The sequence below is a fragment of the Channa argus genome, chromosome 5 (genome assembly GCF_033026475.1).
Source record: "Channa argus isolate prfri chromosome 5, Channa argus male v1.0, whole genome shotgun sequence".
Taxonomy (NCBI): domain Eukaryota; kingdom Metazoa; phylum Chordata; class Actinopteri; order Anabantiformes; family Channidae; genus Channa; species Channa argus.
The window spans coordinates 15,472,301-15,495,204 of NC_090201.1; the positions used below are offsets into that span (position 1 = coordinate 15,472,301).

Here is a 22,904-nt window from a genome sequence, read left to right on the forward strand (position 1 = left end):
AGTTAATCTAGTATGAGCTAGCAGTGGAGTTTGCATTAGGCAGGCAGAAGAAAAAGTCTGGTTATACATATGGTATACCAGAAACAGTGTGTAGCAATTGATTTCCTAATTAATCATATACATTCTCAAACACAACCCGGACTGCTAGTTAAACTAATGGCCACAACAACCAGACTGCCACAGTTACACAATCATGGACCTGCACATATGCATTTCTCCTCCTACACACATGCATGCACATACACACAGGCATCAACACTCTCTGACCTTATGTGACATGAGGAATCAAACGCAGCTCCCTCGCTACTCCACACTGCATGAACTATTCATAATGTCTCTCTCCCTGAATAATTGATAAACTATGTTTTCTGTTTCTCTGAACTTTTTCTACCGTTTTTTAGAACTTTAGTCCTTATAGTAATAATCCACTGTTGACCGCTGTCTGTGTAATAATAACAGACACATAACAGTCTGATCAGTAAACCTGGGCGACCGTGAGAATGAAAAGTTGGTCTTGATAATAATGTTATTCTGCAGAGATTGAGAAACAGAACATGATTCATGTGTCAAATACACCTCTACATTTATTTAAGGTCTAGGTGGAAGTAAGGCATGGCATCCACTTGGCTGTATCTGGTTCTATGTGACTCGAGAGAGGAAAGACACAGCAATACAGAGCAATTCAGTAATGAGGACTGACATGCAGTGTACAGTAAATCGTACTGAGCGGTGGACACTCTGGTGAAAACATTTTATGTTGTATTTACAACCAAACTCTGGGGGGACAACAATACCAGAAAGTTAGTTTTAATCTCCTTGAGAGTGTAATGAGAGGGGGAACAGTCCCTAAACAAAGATACACACGACTTTCAGCACTGAGTGATGTGAAACATTCTGCAATGTAACAGACAGTTGGCTTTCCTCTCACTCATTATATCTGATTCTCACTCTCTTCTCTTCCTCGTTCTCAATCTATCACCTCTTTCTTTTCTCTCCTCCATCATTCTTACACTTTTTCTCACAGAAACTCATCTTGTCACAGATTAAAGGGGACTGACTAATTTTTTTATACAATACAGTTCAGAATGAATTATGCATTTTGTCACTTGTAGTATAACAGAAAATGAAAATATTTTCATGATTATCTTTAACATTTTTTTTCATTTCCAAAAAGTAAATGTTGTTTTTTTATTTACAAGATGTGTATTGCAAGAGGCATTTAAATGTATCACAGTACTGGCAATCAGATAATTGGCATTTTTTGCATTTTTAATTTTATTGCTGTTGTTAATTTTCCACTGTCAAATCTAATTACATACACTTTTAGGGGTAAAGACAAAAGTATATAAAGTATATGGTGCTAATATATAATTCATTTTATTATCAACATTCCATAAAAAACATTGTTTACTGTCCTACAGCAGTATGGGCAGAGCCACAATTTTGATGACTTCTCTGCATAGATGTCCACGGTTGTCCAAAAACAGAATCCAACAAGCCAGTTGGTTGGCGGACAAATGCCACAACTCCATCCATCCATTATTTGTAACTGCTCATCCTTTTCAGGTAGCTGGGAGCTGAAGCCTAACCTAGCTGCCATTGGATGAGACAGTGGTTCACCTTGGACAGGTATATCTCAGGGCTAACACACAGAGACATGCCAAAACAGACATACATTCACACTCACTTTCACACATACAGAGTCACCAGAGTCATTTAAGAGTCACCAAATAAACAAACTATGCTTGTCTTTGGACTATGGGAGATAACTGGACTACCAGGAAGAAACCCACACAAGCACTGGGAGAAATTTCTAACTCCACACAGAAAAAACGCAGCTGGCTGAAGAATTCAAACCAGGGACCTTCTAGCTGTGAAGCAGCAGCGATAAGAATTCCACAACAACTCTGCAGTTATATATTGTTATATATATAAAACCCTCTAACCCTTACAAATACACTACTTACATCTGCTTGATTGATGCTTTATTTAATATCTACAAGAAATATGAAACCTACACCTACAGTCTCTTTCAGCACACCACTGTGAACAGAAAGTCAGGGACACAATTCTGCCTAAAACAGGCAAGAAAAAACTGATAAAAAAGCAAACAAAAAAGTTTGGAGAGATTAGAAGAGGATAAGGAGGGTGAAAGTGCTAAACAAGCAGTCGAAATCAGACTGAGAAACCTAAAGCCTCACACCATGTCCAAATGGTTTTCACTCTCTTTGAAGGAACCCGCCTGCTAGCTCAAATGGAATGACAACTAAATTTGTTCACAGGTTTGGAAAGAATGCACCTTATGCTGGCTTGAGTTTCAGACTGTAGCCAGCAGAGCAGAAACACAACACAGCTAATAACAGACTGTCCCAGTAAGCAGTGCAACAGCAGAGTGAAAGTTTTTGAAGATTCTCAGCATTTCAGAAACCAAGCATGAAAAGGACGGCTGACAAACAAATTATCTCTCTGTTTCCATAGCGATACATGAATGGCCTTTGCTAGTGCCTGTAACAACCAGATGCCTAGGAAGACAAGGCTTGCCCATAAAAAGCCAAAGCAGAAAGGCTGTTATTACTGCTATCATTCAATTGGACTTGATTTGCATAATTAAACTGCGTTACTGTCTAGCTTGGGTACAATGCTGAAAGCCTCCACTCCTACCAACTGAATTCCCACCATATTAGCAGACAAGGAAACACTTAAAGGAGGAATATACCCTGAGCTGACCCCTGGATTTGAATAATCAATACTAAAATTATCCATTAAATTGATCTTGATAAGGCTCCATTTCCTGTAGATTGGTGATATATTTCTGTGCAGCTCCAGGGTTGAACGCACTCTGATAAGGTGAGTCACAGCCTGGATTTCACTCTGCTAACTACATGGAAGGCCCTGACAGAACATAACAGAGCAGGTACTGACCACAACAAGCAGAGAGAAAATAACTGGAAAAAGACAAGAAGCCCATGGGCTTACATAAGGCTTTGTGTGTGCAAGCTGTATAGAGAAATGGCTGCTACTCTTATAAATCCAAATATTGACCGTAACTATGTGGAAATTTTGTACATGTCCTTTTCTCTGTGTTGAAAGATAACAGTGAACAATAATGGACTACTCCTAAAAAATACTAAGAAACATTTGAACTAGCACAGACCAACAACAAGGATATTTTAAAGACCTTCAGAGATACTTGATTAATGCACACAGGAATGCTCAATAAAATAAAGCTATACACTCTACAACAAGGGAGCCATAGCTGAGCAACCCATTCAACTGAAGTATGACACAGCATTTCCACAGTTTGCAAGTGGCTGCAGAGCAGTGGAAATTTAAAACAGATCAAACATGTCTTACCTCTAGTAGGTGTGGAGTGGGATTGAATCCACACATGTTGCACACCTGGGAATGGCACTGTGTGCAGGTGTTATAGTTGGGTTGTTCTGCTGTGCCTGTGTTGAGACCTGTCTTACAGAGTGGACAACAAGCTTTGGACTTAGAGGAATCTATGGGAACATGCTGTTGTTGCTGCTGAGCAGAAGCCAGAGGCCCTTGTTGTGCACACTGAGGTCCTGAGGGTTTACCTGCCCCAGGTCCTGGACCAGAAGGTCCATCTGGTTTAGGGGCTGGTTTGGGGGGCTGCTGTTGGGGTTGAGCGGTCTCAGATATGAGAGTGGTGGCTTGGTTAAGGAGAGAGGCACCAAAGCCAAACAACTTCCCAAATGTCTGCTCTGGAGGTGGGGGCTGTCGAGAAGGAGAGCTTCCAGCACTGCGAGTCTGGTCCTGGCGTGGGTGCTGGGGTTGGTGGGCGGGAGAGCTGCGGGACAGATCAGGCTGGGATGGTGCCTTGGCCATGCCGGGAAGAGGCACTGCCCCTGGAGGGAGCTTAGCTTTTTGCTGGCCTGGGCAAGCTGGACCAGTTTGTTTGGAAGGGCCAGGTGCTGGATGGGCCTGAGGTGCAGGCTGTGCATGAGGAGGGGTCTGTGTCTGGGGTGCATGCGGAGTCAAAGCATCAGGTTTAAGTTCTGGTTTGGTTGCATGAGATGGAGAGTGGATCTGTTGCTGGCTCTTGGAGCGTGGTGTTGTCATGTCCATTCCCAGTGCCCTCTGCATCTGACAATTTAAACATAACCACTCTTGCACCTGTAAAAGGAAAGGAAAAAGATAAAAAACAAAACAATAACTACAAGCAACATTTTCAAATCCTCACCATTTAAATTTTGAAAGAAAATAATAGAATAAAAATTAATTGCATGGTTCAGCATGCTGAGAGATAAATTTATTTGATGTCATGGTAAATTTAGGAAGCTATTTCCTGCTGTTCAGTCTATGCTCTAGGGGTGTCAATTGCCCAATCTAACTCACAGCATAAAAGAAAAAAACAAGCATATCAGCCTTAACTGATTTAACTAATAGGGCTAGAGCAGCTGAAATAAAAATCAGGTGAGTTTATTCAAAGAAGTGGAAAAGATACAGTAACTTGGTTGTGCACTTTTTTTGTTTTCACTTCCTAAATGCTTCAACCTTCTTTCCATTGTCCAAAGTGTTGAACTAAAAAACTCTAAATTACCTGTGTGTGAATGTGAACATAAATGTGTTGGTTTGTTTGATTTGATGACTGATTTCCAATGCATTCAATGCATGCTAGGATAGCCTGCAGCTCTCTCTGAAGAGAACCATATGATATGTTGATATAGAAAATTACTGAACAAAATATTAATTGTGAATGAAGTAAAATATCTCATTGAGGAAGGATTTAAGGGGCCTTTCCCTCTGCATGGGCATTTTATTAGTAAAAGTATTTACCAGCAAATAGATGTTTAAAACATGAATGTGGCAGATGCATGACCTTTGGATTTGTTTATTAAACTATGGCTTCCCCGAATTTTGCAATCTTCCCTCCCTCTGAATGTCTTGTCTCTTTATACTTTCTCTCATATTTGCTCTTATTACACATTTTCCCTTTTTCATTAATTCCTCCCACCATTCTCCTGTTGTTTCTCCTGCTGTTGTCATTTTCTTTATGTCTTCCCCAGCCTTCATTTTCCGCTTCATGGTGACACTGAAGAAGGTAAAAGAATAAGGGACTAGTGATGGCACATGGCCATATGTGGTAATTGGTAGCCTGGTGCTTTCACACCTGCTACACTATTGTAGCTGTCTTGGCTTTGTGGTCATTACATAATGCCTTAATGCTTTATGAATGCCTTCAGAGAAAGGTTGTAGGAGACTTGGGCCTGAGGCTGGGGCTCAAAGAACAAGGTGGGAGGCCAGGCCACTGGTTTTTTCATTTATACCTTTCAGTCAAAAATCGCTTTAGGCCTAAAAATGTTCATAAAGATTTTTAGTTCAGTTTGCTATAGCTGAGGGTTTAGGTCTCTGAGCGCTGCTGAACTGAGGACAGAAAATATACAAATACAGAAACAAGCATCATATTAGTTACTGTATATGATAATATACAATTGCAAAGCAATAATCTACACCATCCATTGCTTATGAACTACAATTTAGTTATCCTAATAGTATCATTTCAATATTAACCAGGAAGGTTTTCAATATAAATATATAGATACAACTTTACAATGACTGTATACTACTGTATTAAAAAGGTTGCTGATGAATTTTAATCAATCAATGACAATAACATATCTGTAAGTTTCTGCTGAATTGTGTAGATTATTAACTTGTTATTAATTATTGTACTTCCTAATTTGGTTTTGACAGATATGTGACAAATTATGTGTTAAATACAGTGTATATAAAAACATTTTATATAAGCTACCAGACTGCTTGTCCCTTCACAGTGTAAGTATGCTTCACTGTACTTTAGGTGTAGTATTACTCCATATTTTTTAAAAGCACTGAATCTGATTTTAAAAAATACGGTTTAAAAAAACTGTATGTTAAACGCAGCTGATAGCATATTATTTTGATGTAGTTTGATAATCACACTGATTCAGTAGTGATTTCATTGCACTGCATTATTCATGAATAATTATCCACTATTTAAATTGCTAAGAAAATTGAGATGAGGACAGTGATTCAGAGGTCTGGAACTATACTAATTTTCTGGCCTCCGGTGGTTAACGTCCTTGTTGAAGTGAACCAGAAATGTTCAGTATGTCCTGACATCCCCATTAGGTGTAACAAAACCCATGTCAGACCAGAGAGTAACCTGGTTGCAGACCTCTGAATCACTACCTACATATCAGATCTGTTTAGATGATCTGTGTGCTGCTTACTGACACTGCTTCCTCTGGTTGAAGAAACTATCAAACAATCAGGGAGGTTTCTTCTGCTTGAACTAGTTGACTTCCTGCTCGCTGCATACATGGATGTCAAAATTTGGATCAAACAAAGTATTGTTTGTAAACCTTATAGAAATAATTTCAGTTTTACTTTATCCACACAAAATGACACAATTCACTTATCCAGAAACAACCCCATGAAGTGATTGTTACTCCATTTCACAGACATGAATTAAACTGATATATTACCTCACTGTCTGTTCTCTAGAAATTCCTCATTATCTAACTACTTTTTAATGATTCATTAATGTTGACCTGCAACACCATGTTGGGTCACTATGTGTATGTTCATAAAAATATAGGGATAGAAATGATAGAAAGTGGGTTAAAGAGACACATTGTTGTATGTTGGTTTGACTATTATGAAAAAGTCTAATTTGTCCAAGCATCTGCTATGTTTGTTTCCACACCAAACATATATCCTCTAACAACTAATGACATAATGCCAGGCTGAACTAATGATGTGAAAAGCGATTCCATGTGATATTTGAGTTGAAAAAGAAGAAGAAGAAAGCAGTGGAAAAACCTTGGACTACTTATGGAACTGAACTGGCATTTGTTAAATAGTAACTTGACGCCACCTGAAGATTTGCTGATCTTGGTGGGTTTAACTTCTCAGTGAGGTACAGGTGAACTAATGGGCACACTGACATCACTGGGTATAACACAGCACACCTCCAACCACACCCAACCACATGCATGCTTACTGGGGTTCAAACTGAGAAAGAGAGGAGAGTGAATGATGTCTTCAGTTAGGTTACTATTATATTTCTATGCTATGACTACAATGTTGTTTTCTTTTAAATATTCAATTTTTTTGTACTTATTAATACATCCTAATATTTTCATTCATGCAGGCGCTAAAATATTTGGTAGTGACTCTACCTGCCTTACACTATTTCTCATTCTGTCTTTAAGTCAGTCCTCCTGTTTTTCAAGTCGCAGGCTCAGCAGCATCTCAGCTCAGGGCCTGGCCCCCTGCCAGTCCTCAGTATAAGGAGTGATAAGGACATGGATTTCACTGTGAGGCAGGAGAAATTGAGAAGCTTAGAGCAGAGGTGAACCCTGGGGACAGTCACAGTGATGTGAAGAGTAAAATCAAACACTAAAACAAAACATCACAGAACACTTCATCCAATCAGAGACTCATAAGTGGGAACTTCTCTTTACATTAATTTTGTCCTTCATTTATTTTTATTTTTTTTAAGGTTGGGATATTCATACTAAGCTATCTGGGGGAAACAAAACAGAAAAACCAAGAAAGCAGCTGCAGGAAGGGTAAGTACTTATTTATCAATTTTATCATGTCTCTGCTTTGACTCTGCCTCATCTCTCTATCTCATTCCTCTCTATGCCCTCCTTGTTATGAGGCAATCATGTGGATCTTTATGAAATCTGATCTGTATCAGCAAAAAACAAGCGCGTTGCACACACTGTCTCTTGCTTTCCCTCTCTATCAGTGCTATATTGCAACCCTCCATCTTGTTCTTGTTAACTCATCTTTATTTCTTCTTCTTATCTGCATCTCTCACTTCACATCACTGCCTATAATTCCTCTCCAGCATCTGCATCTCGCACACTATTGATGGCTCTAGTCAGGCCTTTCAAATATACATTATACTGTATGGATCTACTTACTGATTTAGCATCCTAGATATGTGTTTTTTTGTGTATGTACAATTCTATGATGTACGCTTGCCTTGTACCTCACTTGTAAATCGCTTTGGATAAAAGCGTCTGCTAAATGACTAAATGTAAATGTAAATGTAAATGTACGCCAAAAGTCATGAGTCAGGAACCAATCCCACAATTGTGCTAGAACTAAGCATCTGCCAACACAGCGGTCAAGTGCCGTGGTTTCATTAATGAACAACTTGCTGCCAGAAATAGAACATTTTAGCAGCAAGGATCCATTGGGAATTGGACATGGTTCAAATAATGAGAGCAAAGAACCCTTTGCAACACAAGCACACATGTTTACATATTAAATTGTATGCTGATTTATATAAGAACATATTTCCAATTATTAATTAAAAGGCAAATTATTTCTTGGATTAACCAGTGTGTTGTTTAGACTGCAAAATGTAAGAAAACAATGTATTACAATCACAACATTCTACAGTCCAACCTGAAAGATATTTAGTTTATTATAACACAAGACAAAGAAAAAGAGCAATCCTTTCCATTTTATCTGTATCAGGTGCTATTGCTTGCCCAGGTGATGTAAAATTGTACAAGTTCATGTTAACTATAAGGACTTCTTGTCCTCGTTGACATAAAATCAAAGACACGAGGAATGTACAAGAATGTAAATATGAATTTTAAAATTGAATGACAATCTCCATCTGAAGCTTGTGCTGTATGGCTGAAAGCTGAGCAGCAGCAACTAAATGGAACTTGTGCTGAGAGTGTTTTTGTTACTACGATTATTATGTGCATGAGTCTATACAACCCACAACTTATATATATATATATATATATATATATATATATATATATATATATATATATATATATATATATATATATATATATATATATATATATATATGTGTGTGTGTGTGTGTGTTTGTGTGTATGTATAGACTTCTATACAGATGATATTTAACATGCCACAGTAGGGAAATCAGTGTTATTAAATTTAAAGCTGGCTGAATTCCATTTAGTTACTTCAAAATCCAGGCCTAATATTGTGCTTGGTCAATGTCACACTGTCATAATTTACTGAAACACATAAAACAGGCCCATTATTAACCTTATTTGTAACACCTGCACTTTTCTTACAGTGTCTGCTGTGGAAAGGCCAGTATTACAGGATCAATAACTTTCCTAGTCTTCAGAGCAGGGCTTTACTGTTCACACAGCATTTGGACTTTTTGCCATATAATTATATATATGCTAATATTAATACTATGTTGACATTATTAATATTTTAATGCTGTGGTTGCAGTGGTTTATCAATTCCTTGAGACATGAAAATTCCTCCCAATACCCCTCTTTCTCACTCTCTCTCTCTCTCTCTCTCTTTCTCGCTCTCTCTCTCTTGCTCTCTCTTTCTCTCTCTCTCTCTCTCTCTGTCAATTTGTCTCCCTGTGCATCAGCTCAGGTTAAACATAACCAGCCCTACAAACAAATTATATAGGTACAATCTAACTACAACACATGTGGTATTCCCAAATGTTGCCAAGCGGGGAATGAAGTTTATAAAACAAAATAAGATTATGGAAAATTATGAATGGGTTGCAGAAATTCACTGTTAGAATTCTATTTTTGGTGTTTATTGAATGATGCTCACCAGGTGTGCTTGTGAAGTTCCAGGCACAGGAGGGAGCCATACTGTTACTGAGGATACTGGAAAGTTGAGTTGTAGTTCATAATGCTAAAACTATATATATGATACAATACATTACATAATGAACATGATTACAGCATACTATAATGCAATGCCATAATCTCACAAAAGATATGCTGCAAATTACTACTTCATTACATACTTCATTTTTGTGGGGTCTCGCTTCCAGATGTAATGTGTTAGTGTTTCGCGGAGAATCTAGCTAATACACATGTTAATGCTAATATAATTCACTACAAATTATAAATGATTAATATCCACTTAGGCACAGTAAAACATGACATGCTTTTTTAAAAAGTAGTGTTTATAAATGATGTCTAAACTAGATTTGGGATATATATACTAAAGATTCTCTCATGTAACTACGTTTTGACACAGACTAACAAAATGTGATGAATCCTGTTACCCCTTGCTGGAGACTATTGCCCAAATGACTATGGTGAGCTGGGACTTTAATTGCAGTGAGTTATGGGGCAATAATTAAAACAGTGTCCCAGATTTAGGTCCTGGCAGTTCTCACTGCAAAATATTTTGGTATATGCAAAATTCAGCATTTAGTGTCTCAGCTGGATTCCTGACCCAGTTCATGCTGTTTAAAGTCCCAGAGTGTGAATACTGCCCAGTGCACTGTGTGAAACACTGTCACCTAAACAAACACGGCCTTTGTCTATGTAAGTTGTCTATGTACATTTATGGTCCAAATTTATGTATGCCATGTAAAGGGTCAGACTGAGATACTGCATGCTTTCAGAGTTTACAGATAAAAAATTTTTTTATCTAAACTATATGTTGTACCAATATCATTACATTATAGTTATTTAATATATACTTTACAGACTGTATCAAATGTGCCATAGGTAAAATTTTCAAAAAATTCTAACGTGGTACAGACTCAATTGCTGAACCACAAAATGGCAGACACACACATACACACACACTACTTTCTTGTTTAGATTGATTAAAACTGTGCTCACTTTGTCCTCACAAATAATTTAACTGTTCATTTCTCTCTGCAACACCTTAGATAACTAGCAACTGCCCTCATAAACAAAATGATAAAACAAAATGATTAAACATGGAAGTTTAATTAAAAATGATTACATTTTGGTGCAACTTGTTCATTTTCTTCACCAATTCCCAGCATGTGCTAGGCATAAGGACAGACACATCAACTACTGAGAGACAGCCATTCCTTTCCATTGTAAGAAAAATTTAGAGAGAAAAAGGTGGAGAAAAAAGAAGTATGACAGATGCTGAGGTATAATGGACTTGTGCTCATCCAATCCCAAAGAATTTTTTTCTAAACCTTCCCAATTAAAGATCTACGCTAAAATGGTATTTTCAATTATGAAAATGTTTAACTTTTTTGTGAAGTTGCAATGAGAGGTTCAAAACCAAATTACATGTTATATTATATATTATCTGATATGCTAAATTTTTAAATTAATTTGAAAGGATTGCGAACTGGGCCTTGGCTCCCTTGAGGTATAATGGACTTATCCTTCACTGATATGAGTGCATCATTTTATTTTACATTGTTTATTTTTCATTTAGCTACAATTTGTTCTTCATACAAGAAAAATCGCATCACGGATAATGTCAGAATCTAACAGTTATCACTTGGACAAACAATATGTATATACAATTCAAGGAGTTCTAAGTACTGGTAAAGAAGAAACTGAAAGCAGCAATAACAGATTTTTGGAAAATTTGAATGCAGTAAAACAAGCTGCAAGCATAACATTAACATATGATCTTTATAATAATTGAATATGTAAAATTTTTTAACGTTCAAGCAAACCGTTTTCTATTGCTGCTGTTTAAAAATACAGCAGCTACAGAAAAACACAGGTTAAGTATTTGGAGTTCAGTTTTGGGCCATCTGGGCTGGAGTGTTCTTCTTTTAGCTCTGTTTTGGTCTCCCAGCACATGAGGGAACTGTCAAGCTTATTAGCTGCTAAATTTTACACCACATTCTCCTGGTAGTTGGTAATTTTGTCTTTCTGCTGTTTGGGGCAGGGGTTTATCATAGCCTTTGCTCAGAATAGCTGCATGCAACGTGAGAACTGGATCAAAACATTAAAGCTCCAGGTAATGAAACCAAAATCATCAGCTGAAGTGTTCTGAGGGGAACTGTAGAGCCAGGTGATGATTTATGTGGATTCCTTATTACAAGCTACCCTATTATTATATAAGTAGTTATATAATATTTTGTTATATATAAAATGATTAGGTATTGCAGCATTAAATTACAAATATCAACACATTTATGAAAACATATATTCTGATGAAAAACTACCTAAAATAGAAGCCACTGTTTTTGGTGGGATTGCTCAATCTATCTATCTAGCAACTGTCAGCTGTGGCCACCCACCTGATATATTTTGAACGGGGAGGAGGAAACATAGAGAGTGTTCTTTTGAGAGTCTTTTGTGTGGGAGCATTTGTTAAAAATGTTCCACAGCTTGTGGGATTGTTGGTTAAAACAAAAGGAAACATTTTCAAGGCACTCTTCAAACAAAAGTGTTAAAAAGTCGCCATTTCATGACTTGCTCAAAGAAATTTTCAAATCCATCTCCAGAGTGTTTTGACAATGTGGATGCTTTTATCACAGAGCAGCACAGAAAACTGCATAAATAAAGGTTCTGCTTTCAAAAGTGCCCTAGAATTACTTTTTGAGTGGGTTCTATATTTTGAATTTTGTAGTGCAGAGCTTGGAGCTGAATCACGGTAGTGTTGCATAGTGTTGGTATGAACACTCTATTATGGTTAATTTATGATTATGCTTTTCTCTCCTGTTCTGTCTTCTTCTGCTACCACAGCTCTCTCTCCCTTTTACTTTTGGCCGTGGCTTCTTAGGGCCAGGCTATCATTGCAGACAGAAGGAGGGTAGGATCTATAAATAGAAATTGGACCAATTATAAAGCAGATGTTCCCCTGTATGATGGTGGGAGAGAACTGTTTGTTGGGTGGGTGTAGGAGTGTCTGTGGTACTTTCACTATTTCTCAAAGCTCTTGCTCTCTGTTGTTTTATTCTCTCTCTCCGAGTCTGTCTTTGACGTTCTTGTCTGTCTCTGTCTCAATTTCACCCTTTCATCAATTTCATCTTCTGCCTTTTATAACCTTTTCAATGAAATACCCGTTTCTTTACTTACTGTGTATCTTGGTGTTATCGAAATCCTAAAGTGATGACATGTGCACTCGTACAAACAAGCTCACATATATGAGGGCCTGCACATCTCTACTCTCAGCCGACATAAATGAATCTCATCTCATCAACTTAACTGACAGCCCTGTAATAGACTGTGGTATATAACACCTTTTTGTTTTACACTGTTTATGTCTCTTCAATTTACATTCCCATCAAGAGGTTGGTTATGACAGCTCTAACTCACATTTTAACAATTATTATCATCTCTTAAATGAAACATGAACAAGAATTGTCTTTATGAGATGTATGACAGATAAGCAGCTTGATGGTAAACATTTTTTAAAAATGCCCTAAGATTCTGGCCTTGAGATACCATTTGGGACTTTGTGATGATAAGACAATTTAAAATATCCAAATATGGACTCAGTCTTATCAACACTGTAATCAGCACTGCCATCTTTCTGTAATTTGAGGCAAAATCCTCTTCCTCAACAGATTTTGCTCATTTTATCCCTATGAACTGGGACAGTTCAATCAGTGTCTGTAAACTATTTGTAAACAGACATATCTCTTACACAGCAGAGCATGAACTGACTTAGCTCATGTTGTCATCAAGAGACTAATGCTGGAACTAGAATAAATGAGTGTTTTTATGAGAAAATGCCACAGGTGATTTTTTTTCTGTCAATAAACCAGATACATAAATGAAACTGAGTATTATAATCCTACAAAATCCTGAAAGTCTGTCATCACTTCATTACAAAAAGGTCAAAACCTCTGTAGGATTTGTGTCATGATGAAATCCATTTTTGTTTTTTTTTTCTTTACATAGCTGTTCCTCTACTAATACAACAATTTATCTTCCTGCTTACCGGGCCTTTCACTTCAACGTCCTTGACATGGCTATCTTTTTGTCTGTCCTCACCATTACTGTAATCGTGATTCCAGTCATTGCTGTCTTCAGCATTACCATCACCTTGAAAGCCAAGCCATGGCCATCATCAGTTTCTTTGATGAGTGATACGGCTGAGCTAGATATGCTGCCGTGAAGTAAAAGCTCAATCCATGCTAAGTACTTTAAAAGGGGTAAATCTTCAGGTCTCCAGTGGCTGAGCGTTTTTCCTCCATGTCTCTCTCCCTGTCAGCATCTGACAAGCTCACCGAGGCTGAGCCTAAAAAATACCCATCACATCCACCTCTGCAGTTCTTTTTACTGCCATGCTCTCCTTCACGTGTTGCCATGATCTATTCTTTACTGTCTGTCTCTACTTTGGTCCCCGCATTTCTTTCTACTCCTTGCATCTCCCACAGTTTCCTTTCCAGCTCAAATTGCACTCAAGCTTTCACACACCCATTGGTCAGTACATTCATGTATATAGTTCAAAATCCAAATATTTACTCCCAATATCCTATTTATTCAGCCTACAGTAGTTCTGATAGCCTGTAGGCCAGCTTAGCTGACATTGCTTCTTGGCTGCAATTTGCAACATGACTCACTAGAGTTGATGTGAAACTTTGTGACAGATGACACAGCCACACTTGACTCACAGTAACAGTGAAGCATAACCTAATTCAAATTAGGCAACTGATTTATTTTAGGATGAAGGCAATAGGCTTTCTCAGCTACCTGTTAAAAGTGATGAATGTTTAGATGCATGTGAATGATGGGGAAACATCCTTTGCCCTGTTCAGTGGTGTTAAAAAAAGTTTTGTTTGGAAATGCTCTGGGCAGGATTTGGATGCAGACTACGTCCTGTCAGAAATGATAGGTAAAGCTTTGTTCAAGCATTATGTATATTTACTGTGTAACATCAGCAGTAAAAGATTGTAGCCCTTGCTGCTTATAAGAGCCTGTGACTCATTACAGCTAATAGGAAGCAACTAAAATGTTAATGGGAACTTTAGCAAAGAGTTGTGCAATAACCAGGTCTATGGGGATGAAAGATCGTGAGTACACAAGTTCATTAAACTCTTCATCAATCAAGGGGAACAATGGTTGGAACCAGAAGTTCACAGCTCCCGACCAACATGCAACTAATTTACATACTGGCTGCTATTCAAAGTCAGTTTGATAACAATAGTCATCATTAACATTACTCACAAATGTCAATGAGAAATAATTACCACAGGACAAATTAAACAACGTTGTAGCACCTGAATCACTCACTACGATGAACATGTTCAAATGCACACTTGCTGAAAGTAAATCAGTCTCTGTATCACTCTTGATATACTTTAAGACGCTGTATTCATTAGGCAGATGTCAATTGTTATGTAATATCACTTCACCAACACTTGCTATGAATGTTATGAATGAGTAGCGCTGTTATACTCTTGAGAAGAAAGTACATTTTAAATAAGAAACTAAAGGCTTTTAGAATCAATTGGAATCTGTATGGTGTAGCACAATCTCATATATTGTGTGTGTGCATAGTAGCTGTACAGTAGCTCTAGGGAAATTATGATATGCCTAATAACTTCAGGCACACATATTTTAAATCAAAATTTGATAGCCTGATCAAAATCACAAGGTCCTTGCATAATTTTCTGGTTGTCTTTTAACACGTATGGACAATTTTTAGGTTTTGTGAAAGTAGAAAGTAGTCAGTCAGTTTTACACAGCCATCTCATTGCTTCTATTCCCTTTAGACTTCAGACAGTCAATAAATGCCTACTTCTGAATTTAACAACAATTTAACAATATATTTTAGCACTATTTTATATGTTTTTATTTTGTGTGTGAATGCACCATGGCAGATGCCAACAGTGTTTGTAACTTGGGTGGGGTGACAATAGTGACAAAGCAGATTGGATGTTGATTAAACTACTATTAAACTTGAGTGAATCATTTTTAAAAAAAACACTGTAATGTCATATGTACAGCTGTGTTATTATCCATGCAAACTTGCCTACCTCTGTGAGGTGAGGGTTGGGGTTAAAGCCGCACTGGCTGCACACCATGGAACGGCACTGTGTGCAGGTGTTGAAGTTTGGCTTGTCATCTCCAGTGCCCATCAGGTCGGTGCTTTTGCAGACAGGGCATAATTTGCTGCTGGGCATGGGTGCAATTTGAGGCACAGAGTAAGGGGAGGTGGGAACACTGCCTCGGTCCGGGGACACAGAAGGGGACCTTCCTGCCCTGCTGCTACCCACATCCACCTGCAGACTTTTCCTGGCCACATGACCCTGGCCCTGCTCTCCTTGAGGAGCAGCATGCTGATGAGTATCGTGGGAGGCCAACCTGTCTCCTGTCCCATGGCTGCTCTGGGCTCCCCCTTTAGGCTTTGGGTCTGTTGGAGGAGCTCTGGCATAGAAAGTAAAAAGAACATAGAAGAGGGTGTACATTAGATCCCTAGTTAGAGGTCTAATGTTTTTAAATATTTTTATATTTAAAAATTGTAATCTTTGACTTTTTGTCTTCACATTTTCAATCCACATTTGACTGCATTTATTATTTAACAAAAAATACATTTTAATACTTAAACCATATTCCTGTTTTCATTAAACATGTAGTGGAAATTTACCTCAGCCCACAGCTCATTTCATAGATGTCATCATAACCTTTCCATTCTTCATACATTGATGCAATTCCATTTAAAAGTCAGACAATTTAATTAAAAGCTAACCATGCTCAAGGGGAGAAAAAACTTATTGTATTTCTTCATCTAACTGAAAATGACTTGTTTCTATGTGCACTATACACAATTGTTGGGTTTTTTGTGTTCTGCTCAACTCTTCTTTACTTCTTCACTATAAATATAAAATGTAGCTTCAAAGTATATATTGTACCTGGGATACAATTCAGGTTTTCTTATTAAAATGTTATACTATTAATTTCTAATTACTAAGGCAAAAGCTGAATATTTTGTAGTACCTCTATCACGTTTTGGGAAATGGTCCTCGTAGCTTTTCTTCACTTTTTGAAGCTGTTCTGGTCTCGGTTATATGTTTAGGGGAGAACAAAGTAGTGTATCAGGCAAGACTATCGTAAACTTTCGGTTCCTTGCTTATTCTGTCCCTCAGGCATTAGTGCCAATAGTTTAAATGGAATAGGTGATTTCCACTGTCATAACAACTTAGACCTTGTTTTGTCATGCCCGTCATCTTCAAAGACATTCTCAGTAGCAGCTCTCCAGCCACACTGAGAAAAGGGTGGAAATAAAGGCAGGAAAAAGGAATTAAAATAGAGAATGATAGCATTTGTGACTCACTGAAGATGATTTGAGCAGCTGCACAATTCTAACTTTGTTCCACTCTCCACAGGACTCCTATGTTCACCATAGTGTGCCCATTATGAAAAATCTGCATTTTTCAAACTGCCATTTTTAAACTACAACACTTCTGTCTGAGTCTAAACTGGACTTTGAGGATTTGCTAAATCTGCAGAACGTAGACACACACTGAGTAGAAAACTAAATTATTATTCGACCTAGTATCCTCACAAGATAGAGGATACTTTTACATAATAATTATCACTTGAAAACTAAGTTGAGTCTCTTGTGATTTATGCAAAGCCTCGGGCATGGCTTAATGAGACTCAAAAGAAGACACCTTTTCAAAAGATTTCTTTAGATATTCTCATCTATCAACATCACGGCCCACTGAGAACAACTTGTAGCTTTGTGTCTAAAGCTTGACAAAAGGCTTGCTTTATCACAATGTGGTAAGTGAGAGGTCTGTAAGCTCCATATCTTTTATCATGGGAACTCCCTGTTAAGGTTCCAATCATAAGGAAGCATAAAGAGGGGTAAATTACCTACAGATCCTCAATAAAGTGCCACAATACAGTGTGATTGTTTACAAAAACAGGTAGGCAACAAAAATTGGCTTATCTACTTACTTGCTGTACATTTAATAAGATTATTACCAAGCTCATATTCGTGAAATAGAATATTTTTAGCCTGAGACAGCAGTTGGTTAGCTCAGCTTAGCACAAAGACTGGAAACAGCTAGCCTGGTTCTGTCTAAGGGTAACATAATCCACCTACTGGCACCTGTAAAGATTTAGTTACTGCTCTCAAGCAACAAAATAGTCAGCATACACACTTTAAAATGCTCGACCTTTCATTTCTACACTTTGGTTTTTATATGAATTGAAGAGGTGCAGTCAGACCATATTTAGTGGACAGTAACAATCACCACTGGATGAATCAAATGAATGGTTGGTACAAATTTCTAACACATTAATTTTAAATGATTTACTGAACAATGAATGAAATTCAAAGTAAACAGGTAATAACTAGCAAGTAGCCATATCACAAAAAAATGTGCATTTTCATGTGATACTGACATCTGACTTTCTAAATGTGACCCCTAATGTATAGGAGAAATTATCTGAGAGATGAGAACATAATTTTAGCCAGATTAGATAAATCAATAAAAAAAATAATGGAGATACTATATGTTTTTTTTTTTATTGATTTATACCTCTCTCCATTGGAAATACTTGGACAGAGTAATACTTCTGAGTGAAACCTATCTTTGTAGGGTCCATTTTAGTAATATTTGAAGGTCAAAGCATAAAAGAAACCGTTGCCAAATGCATGTTTAGGATGGGGGCAGCACGGTGGTGGAGTGGTTATCGCTGCTGACTCACAGCCAAGAAGTTTGCACCCTGGCTGGCCCTAGCCTTTCTGTCTGGAGTTTGCATGTTTTCCTTGTGATTGCATTGGTTTCCTCCCGGGTACTCTGGTTCCCTCCATGGTTGTTTGTCTGTGTATGTCTCTCTGTGACCCTGAGATGGACTGGAACCTGTCCAGGGTGTATCCTGCCTCTTACCCGATGATGGCTGAGATAGAGGAGTAAACATAGAAAAACGTGTCTAAACATGAATGCAGAAATACACTTAGTTTGTTTCTTTTTTCCCAGAAAGAAATACCTTTAATTCTATAATAGTTGATTCATTATAATTATTATTATATGTATTATATTGTTCATGCTACAGCTGTGAGACATCTTGTTAAACAGGTTTGTTGTGTTTTTAAGAACTTACTAACCATACTAAGTGGAGCAAAGGCAACATTACATGTATTCAAGTAATTTATGAATAATGCCTCCTCCTTTATAATTAATACCACCATTCTCTGGGTAACACTGTCAACTTTCTGGAGCCAAACAGCAAATAACTACTCCGCACTCCGTTCACACAAAATGAAATGGACTCAAACAACCAACTAATGCAGTTGTTTTTTTCAATTAGCCAAACTAGTGTCAGAAGCTCTGACAAACAGAACCAAATCAAGACTGTTACAAAATGTACTAAACTAATTACTACAGTCTCTCTGATAGAAGTTGATGGCCTTGGCACTTCTTAGTTCTGCAATTTGCTGACGTTGCATCATTTAGCATTGGACAGACTTGGCAAACCTTCAATAAATAACTGATGAGCCGCCGAGACACAGCTAAGAGGGACCTTACTGTAGAAACAATATATTCCCTCTTATGTGGGTCAAATAAAAGTGCAGAAGTTATAGCACTGAAATTTGAAATCTCCAATTTGCAATGTGTCACATAGGAGAATGGTTGTCACATGAAGTAGACTACATCAAAGTCCCAAGTGTTGATACAACAATGAGCACAGAGAGCACACAAGTGCATTTCGTTTGGTGACTGACTGTTATCCAGGTGAGTACATCATAGCTCCTGTTTGTTACTTACAGATATTGCCAATGCATTTAAATCATTTAACTAATCAATATGATGTTCCAACACATAAATTTGAAAAAAGAAATTGAGGGTTGATTAGCAGCTCTTATAACTCAACGAGAGGCTGAAAAATATTCAAGTCACTGTGGGCCAATATTCCAGCTATTTCAGTGTAATATCTGTTCAACAACATCCAATGGTACTCACTCTCTCAATTCTGTATGTTATAGTATAAATAACAAGAACTGATTTGCTGTGATAATCATTTGGTATGCCATTTCATGTATACTCCTTTTATTGCTGAGGGTAAATTAATAATGAGGACTGAGTGTGTGAACTCTGTGTCTTACAGCATGACATGTTTTCCTGGGTTTTATGGACAATAGCTCTCTATTAGCATTTGACAACATGTGATATTATGTGATGAAGGTAGTACACATCATCGTTTACTCGGCTATAAAATAGAAAACATTGGCACAAGAATATAGCTGCGGCACATAGGGCTCAATAACCACTGTGGTGCCTTGTGCATAAACATAGGACGACAACTTTAGCTTCATGGAGTTCCAAATGGGCTAACAAGAAATCTGCAACTCATTGTAATTATTTAGTCTACACAATGTACCAGTAGTTTCTTCATTGCATCAACACTCTCACTGTTTTTTTTGTGGAACAATATCTTAATGCAAATCTCTAATTGTGTTTCCACAATCTTAAGAAAAGCATTTTAATCAGCTATGTGAAGTGCACTCTCTCTCTCTTCCCTTCTGTCATCATCTCTCTGTCTTTGTTTTAGGTCTCTCAGCTCTCACCATCACTTTATGAGACACCTTAGGGTGAATAATCAAGATATTAAAGAACCATGAGGCTACATGAAAGCTATGAGCTTTTAAGCCAAGCTCATTGTACAGAATGATGAGAGAGGGGTTTCTCCAAACAGAAGCAGTGCTGTGACAATAACTAACATTGTTAAAGGTCTATGACAGATTATTTGCACAACACACGTAATCACTCCATTTAATAGCAGAAATAAAGCAATATCTCTATGACAAAAGACAACATGATTAAAATTGAATTGTGGGAGGAAAGAAATGTACAATGGAGAAACCTATAAATCTGTTTGGATGGTAAGTGAAGAAAGACAGGTGTGGCAAATCTAAGATGCAGCTGTGCCTCTGCATGTGCCTACTGAGCTCTACAACTGTTGAACTGTGTAATTAAGGCAATATCAGATCTTGTTGGAAGGGTAATCCCTCCCACACACGCACACACACACACAGTTAGAGAGAGAAAGGGAGAAAATACAGACCTACAGGCTACATGTGATTACACACCAGTGATCTGAGACGTATTCTGGAAAAGGCATTTCAACACTTCATCAGTGTACATTCCCTTAGTACAAGCCAACAATGGCCAAAACAGTTGCTTCAGTTCTCATGTAAGTCTGTCATAATGTTATTAATGCGTCTGGGCTCAGCGTCTGGATTTCTTGTGAAGGGATGCAACACCACTCTTCCAGAAGAAATGACCTTTTCACGTGCAGCCGAAAACCAATTTCCACTAGCTGCATATTTATTCTAACATAGATTTGATAAGCGAGACAGTTATGACATGTGCGTTATGGTCCTGTGCTTACAATGACGGTAGCACGGTCATTTAGCACAGACGTCTCCACACCAGGAGGAAGGTGTTTTCTCAGAATGACTCTGTATTTACTGGTATTCACGTCGAAGCATGTTCAGGAAATCAACCTGTGATGGAAGAGACTGAGCCCTTCAACGTGAGATATAGTGCACTTGCTGGTTTACATTTCTACATATTCATCAGCTGGAGCTATGGTAATATTTCTGAGATCCGTTATTATAAGTATTCCTATTTACTTGGCGCTGCCTCGCTGTGAGGGGAAAAATGTCGTTCTTTCATTCATCAGACTTGGCTAGTGATGCCTGGGGACAGACACCATGAAAACGGGCGGAGATGAACCGTCTGAAAGCTGCATTTATTGATTCTACATCGACAGCGTTGCATTGTAAATTGGAATTCGACCCAAATTGGTGATGACTAATGGGTGGTGCTGCCAAAAAAAAAAAAAAAAAGCAAAACTGGGTCTCAAAAGGGGGTGGTGAATTGTGTTGACAAGGATATTGAAATAAATAATTAAGCGCCCATTCAGGTCTAACGTTATCTCCAGGCAGTCGGTTGATCTTATATCTACGCTGCCCGCCGTACAGATGTACGGAACACGCCACGCTGCCGTGGAGCCTCCCTGCTTTCTCTCCACTGTTTGGCGGAGAAGCGTCCTAGCTATCGCGGCTACCTGTTAATCCCCGGCCCGGGTCCAGCCCCACTTCCTCCGGCTGGCGCTCCATTGCTGGGCTTGATGAGCTGTCCAGAATCCGGTGGTGCTGAAATGGAAGCCGGAGTCCCTGCTGCAGGGACGGCGGGGCCGGGCTGTCCCGCCTGTCCCTCCCCTTCCATACTGGCTTCGTTCCCCATTGCCTCGGGATAGGTGTCGAGAAACGGTGATGTAGATGGTTCTACAGCTGTGGTAAAAACTCAGATGAAACTCAGCGCTTCTCCCCTTCCGCCATCATCACCTACAATTCAGCATCCCGCACGGAGCACGCGCACTGACGGAGAAGACGAGGGAACGCGCTGACGCAATGGGTGGGAACTTGAGAAGCTCCTACGTGCGCATTCACGACACTCGGCATCTCAAGCCATCACACAAACATTTCTGATCCCGGTAACCCACGACTGGACCCCCTGACTGGAGCCTTCATAGAACTTCGTCTGATAGGTTGCCAAATAATAATGCAAAGTCGCCAAATATTTCATGACAAATTACACCATTCAGTAATTTTAAACATTCTATATACCATCTCAAGCCTCTCAATTGTAAAAACTGCTTTTTCTTAAGCTTCTGTGATTTTAAACTAATAATTTGGGGTACTTAAGGTGGCCAGATATTAGAAAAGTTGTGAGGATGTTTAACTATTTTTAATAACAATGTATAGAACAAACTAAACCAGTAAATAAACACAAATAATGTTTATTGACCATGAGAATAATCCAGACATAATGTATCAAATTCTCATTAATTGTTGTTGGGCTACTCATCTAAATATAAAAGAATAAAACATTTCAGACTATGTCACCATTGAAAACTGATGTCTATAGAGTTTTACACAGTCACTGAGATACAATATTATTAGGAAGCCAGTAAACCAATCGGCAAACATTAGTGACACAACTCTAAAGCATGGGTTTATTTAATTCAAACATCTGCTCCACTGAAGATATGTGGCTGGGGGATTTCTTTTAGCTCTAATTGCTATATAGGCCACCATGTGTACTTTGCTACTCTGTCAGAGCCAATGACATCAGGTCACTACACTAATGCCTGAAGAAATGTAAAATAAAATCCAAAACAGGATCAGAAAGTCATGTC

The 22,904-nt window shown here is 38.2% G+C and overlaps 1 protein-coding gene across 3 annotated transcripts in view; it reads right to left on the bottom strand.

The window, feature by feature from the left end:
- The window catches only part of bsnb (bassoon (presynaptic cytomatrix protein) b), a 59,746-nt gene extending 36,902 nt beyond the window's left edge, over positions 1-22,844 (bottom strand). For all 3 annotated transcript variants that reach the window (XM_067503311.1, XM_067503310.1, XM_067503309.1), the window contains exons 1-3: positions 21,771-22,844; positions 15,722-16,112; positions 3,355-4,140 (exon numbers count right to left, since the gene is read on the bottom strand). In XM_067503311.1, coding sequence (XP_067359412.1) covers positions 3,355-4,140; positions 15,722-16,112; positions 21,771-21,949 — 1,356 coding nt within the window. In that variant the 5' untranslated portion in view covers positions 21,950-22,844. The remainder of the gene's footprint in view (positions 1-3,354; positions 4,141-15,721; positions 16,113-21,770) is intronic.
- Between the last annotated feature and the right edge of the window lie 60 nt (positions 22,845-22,904).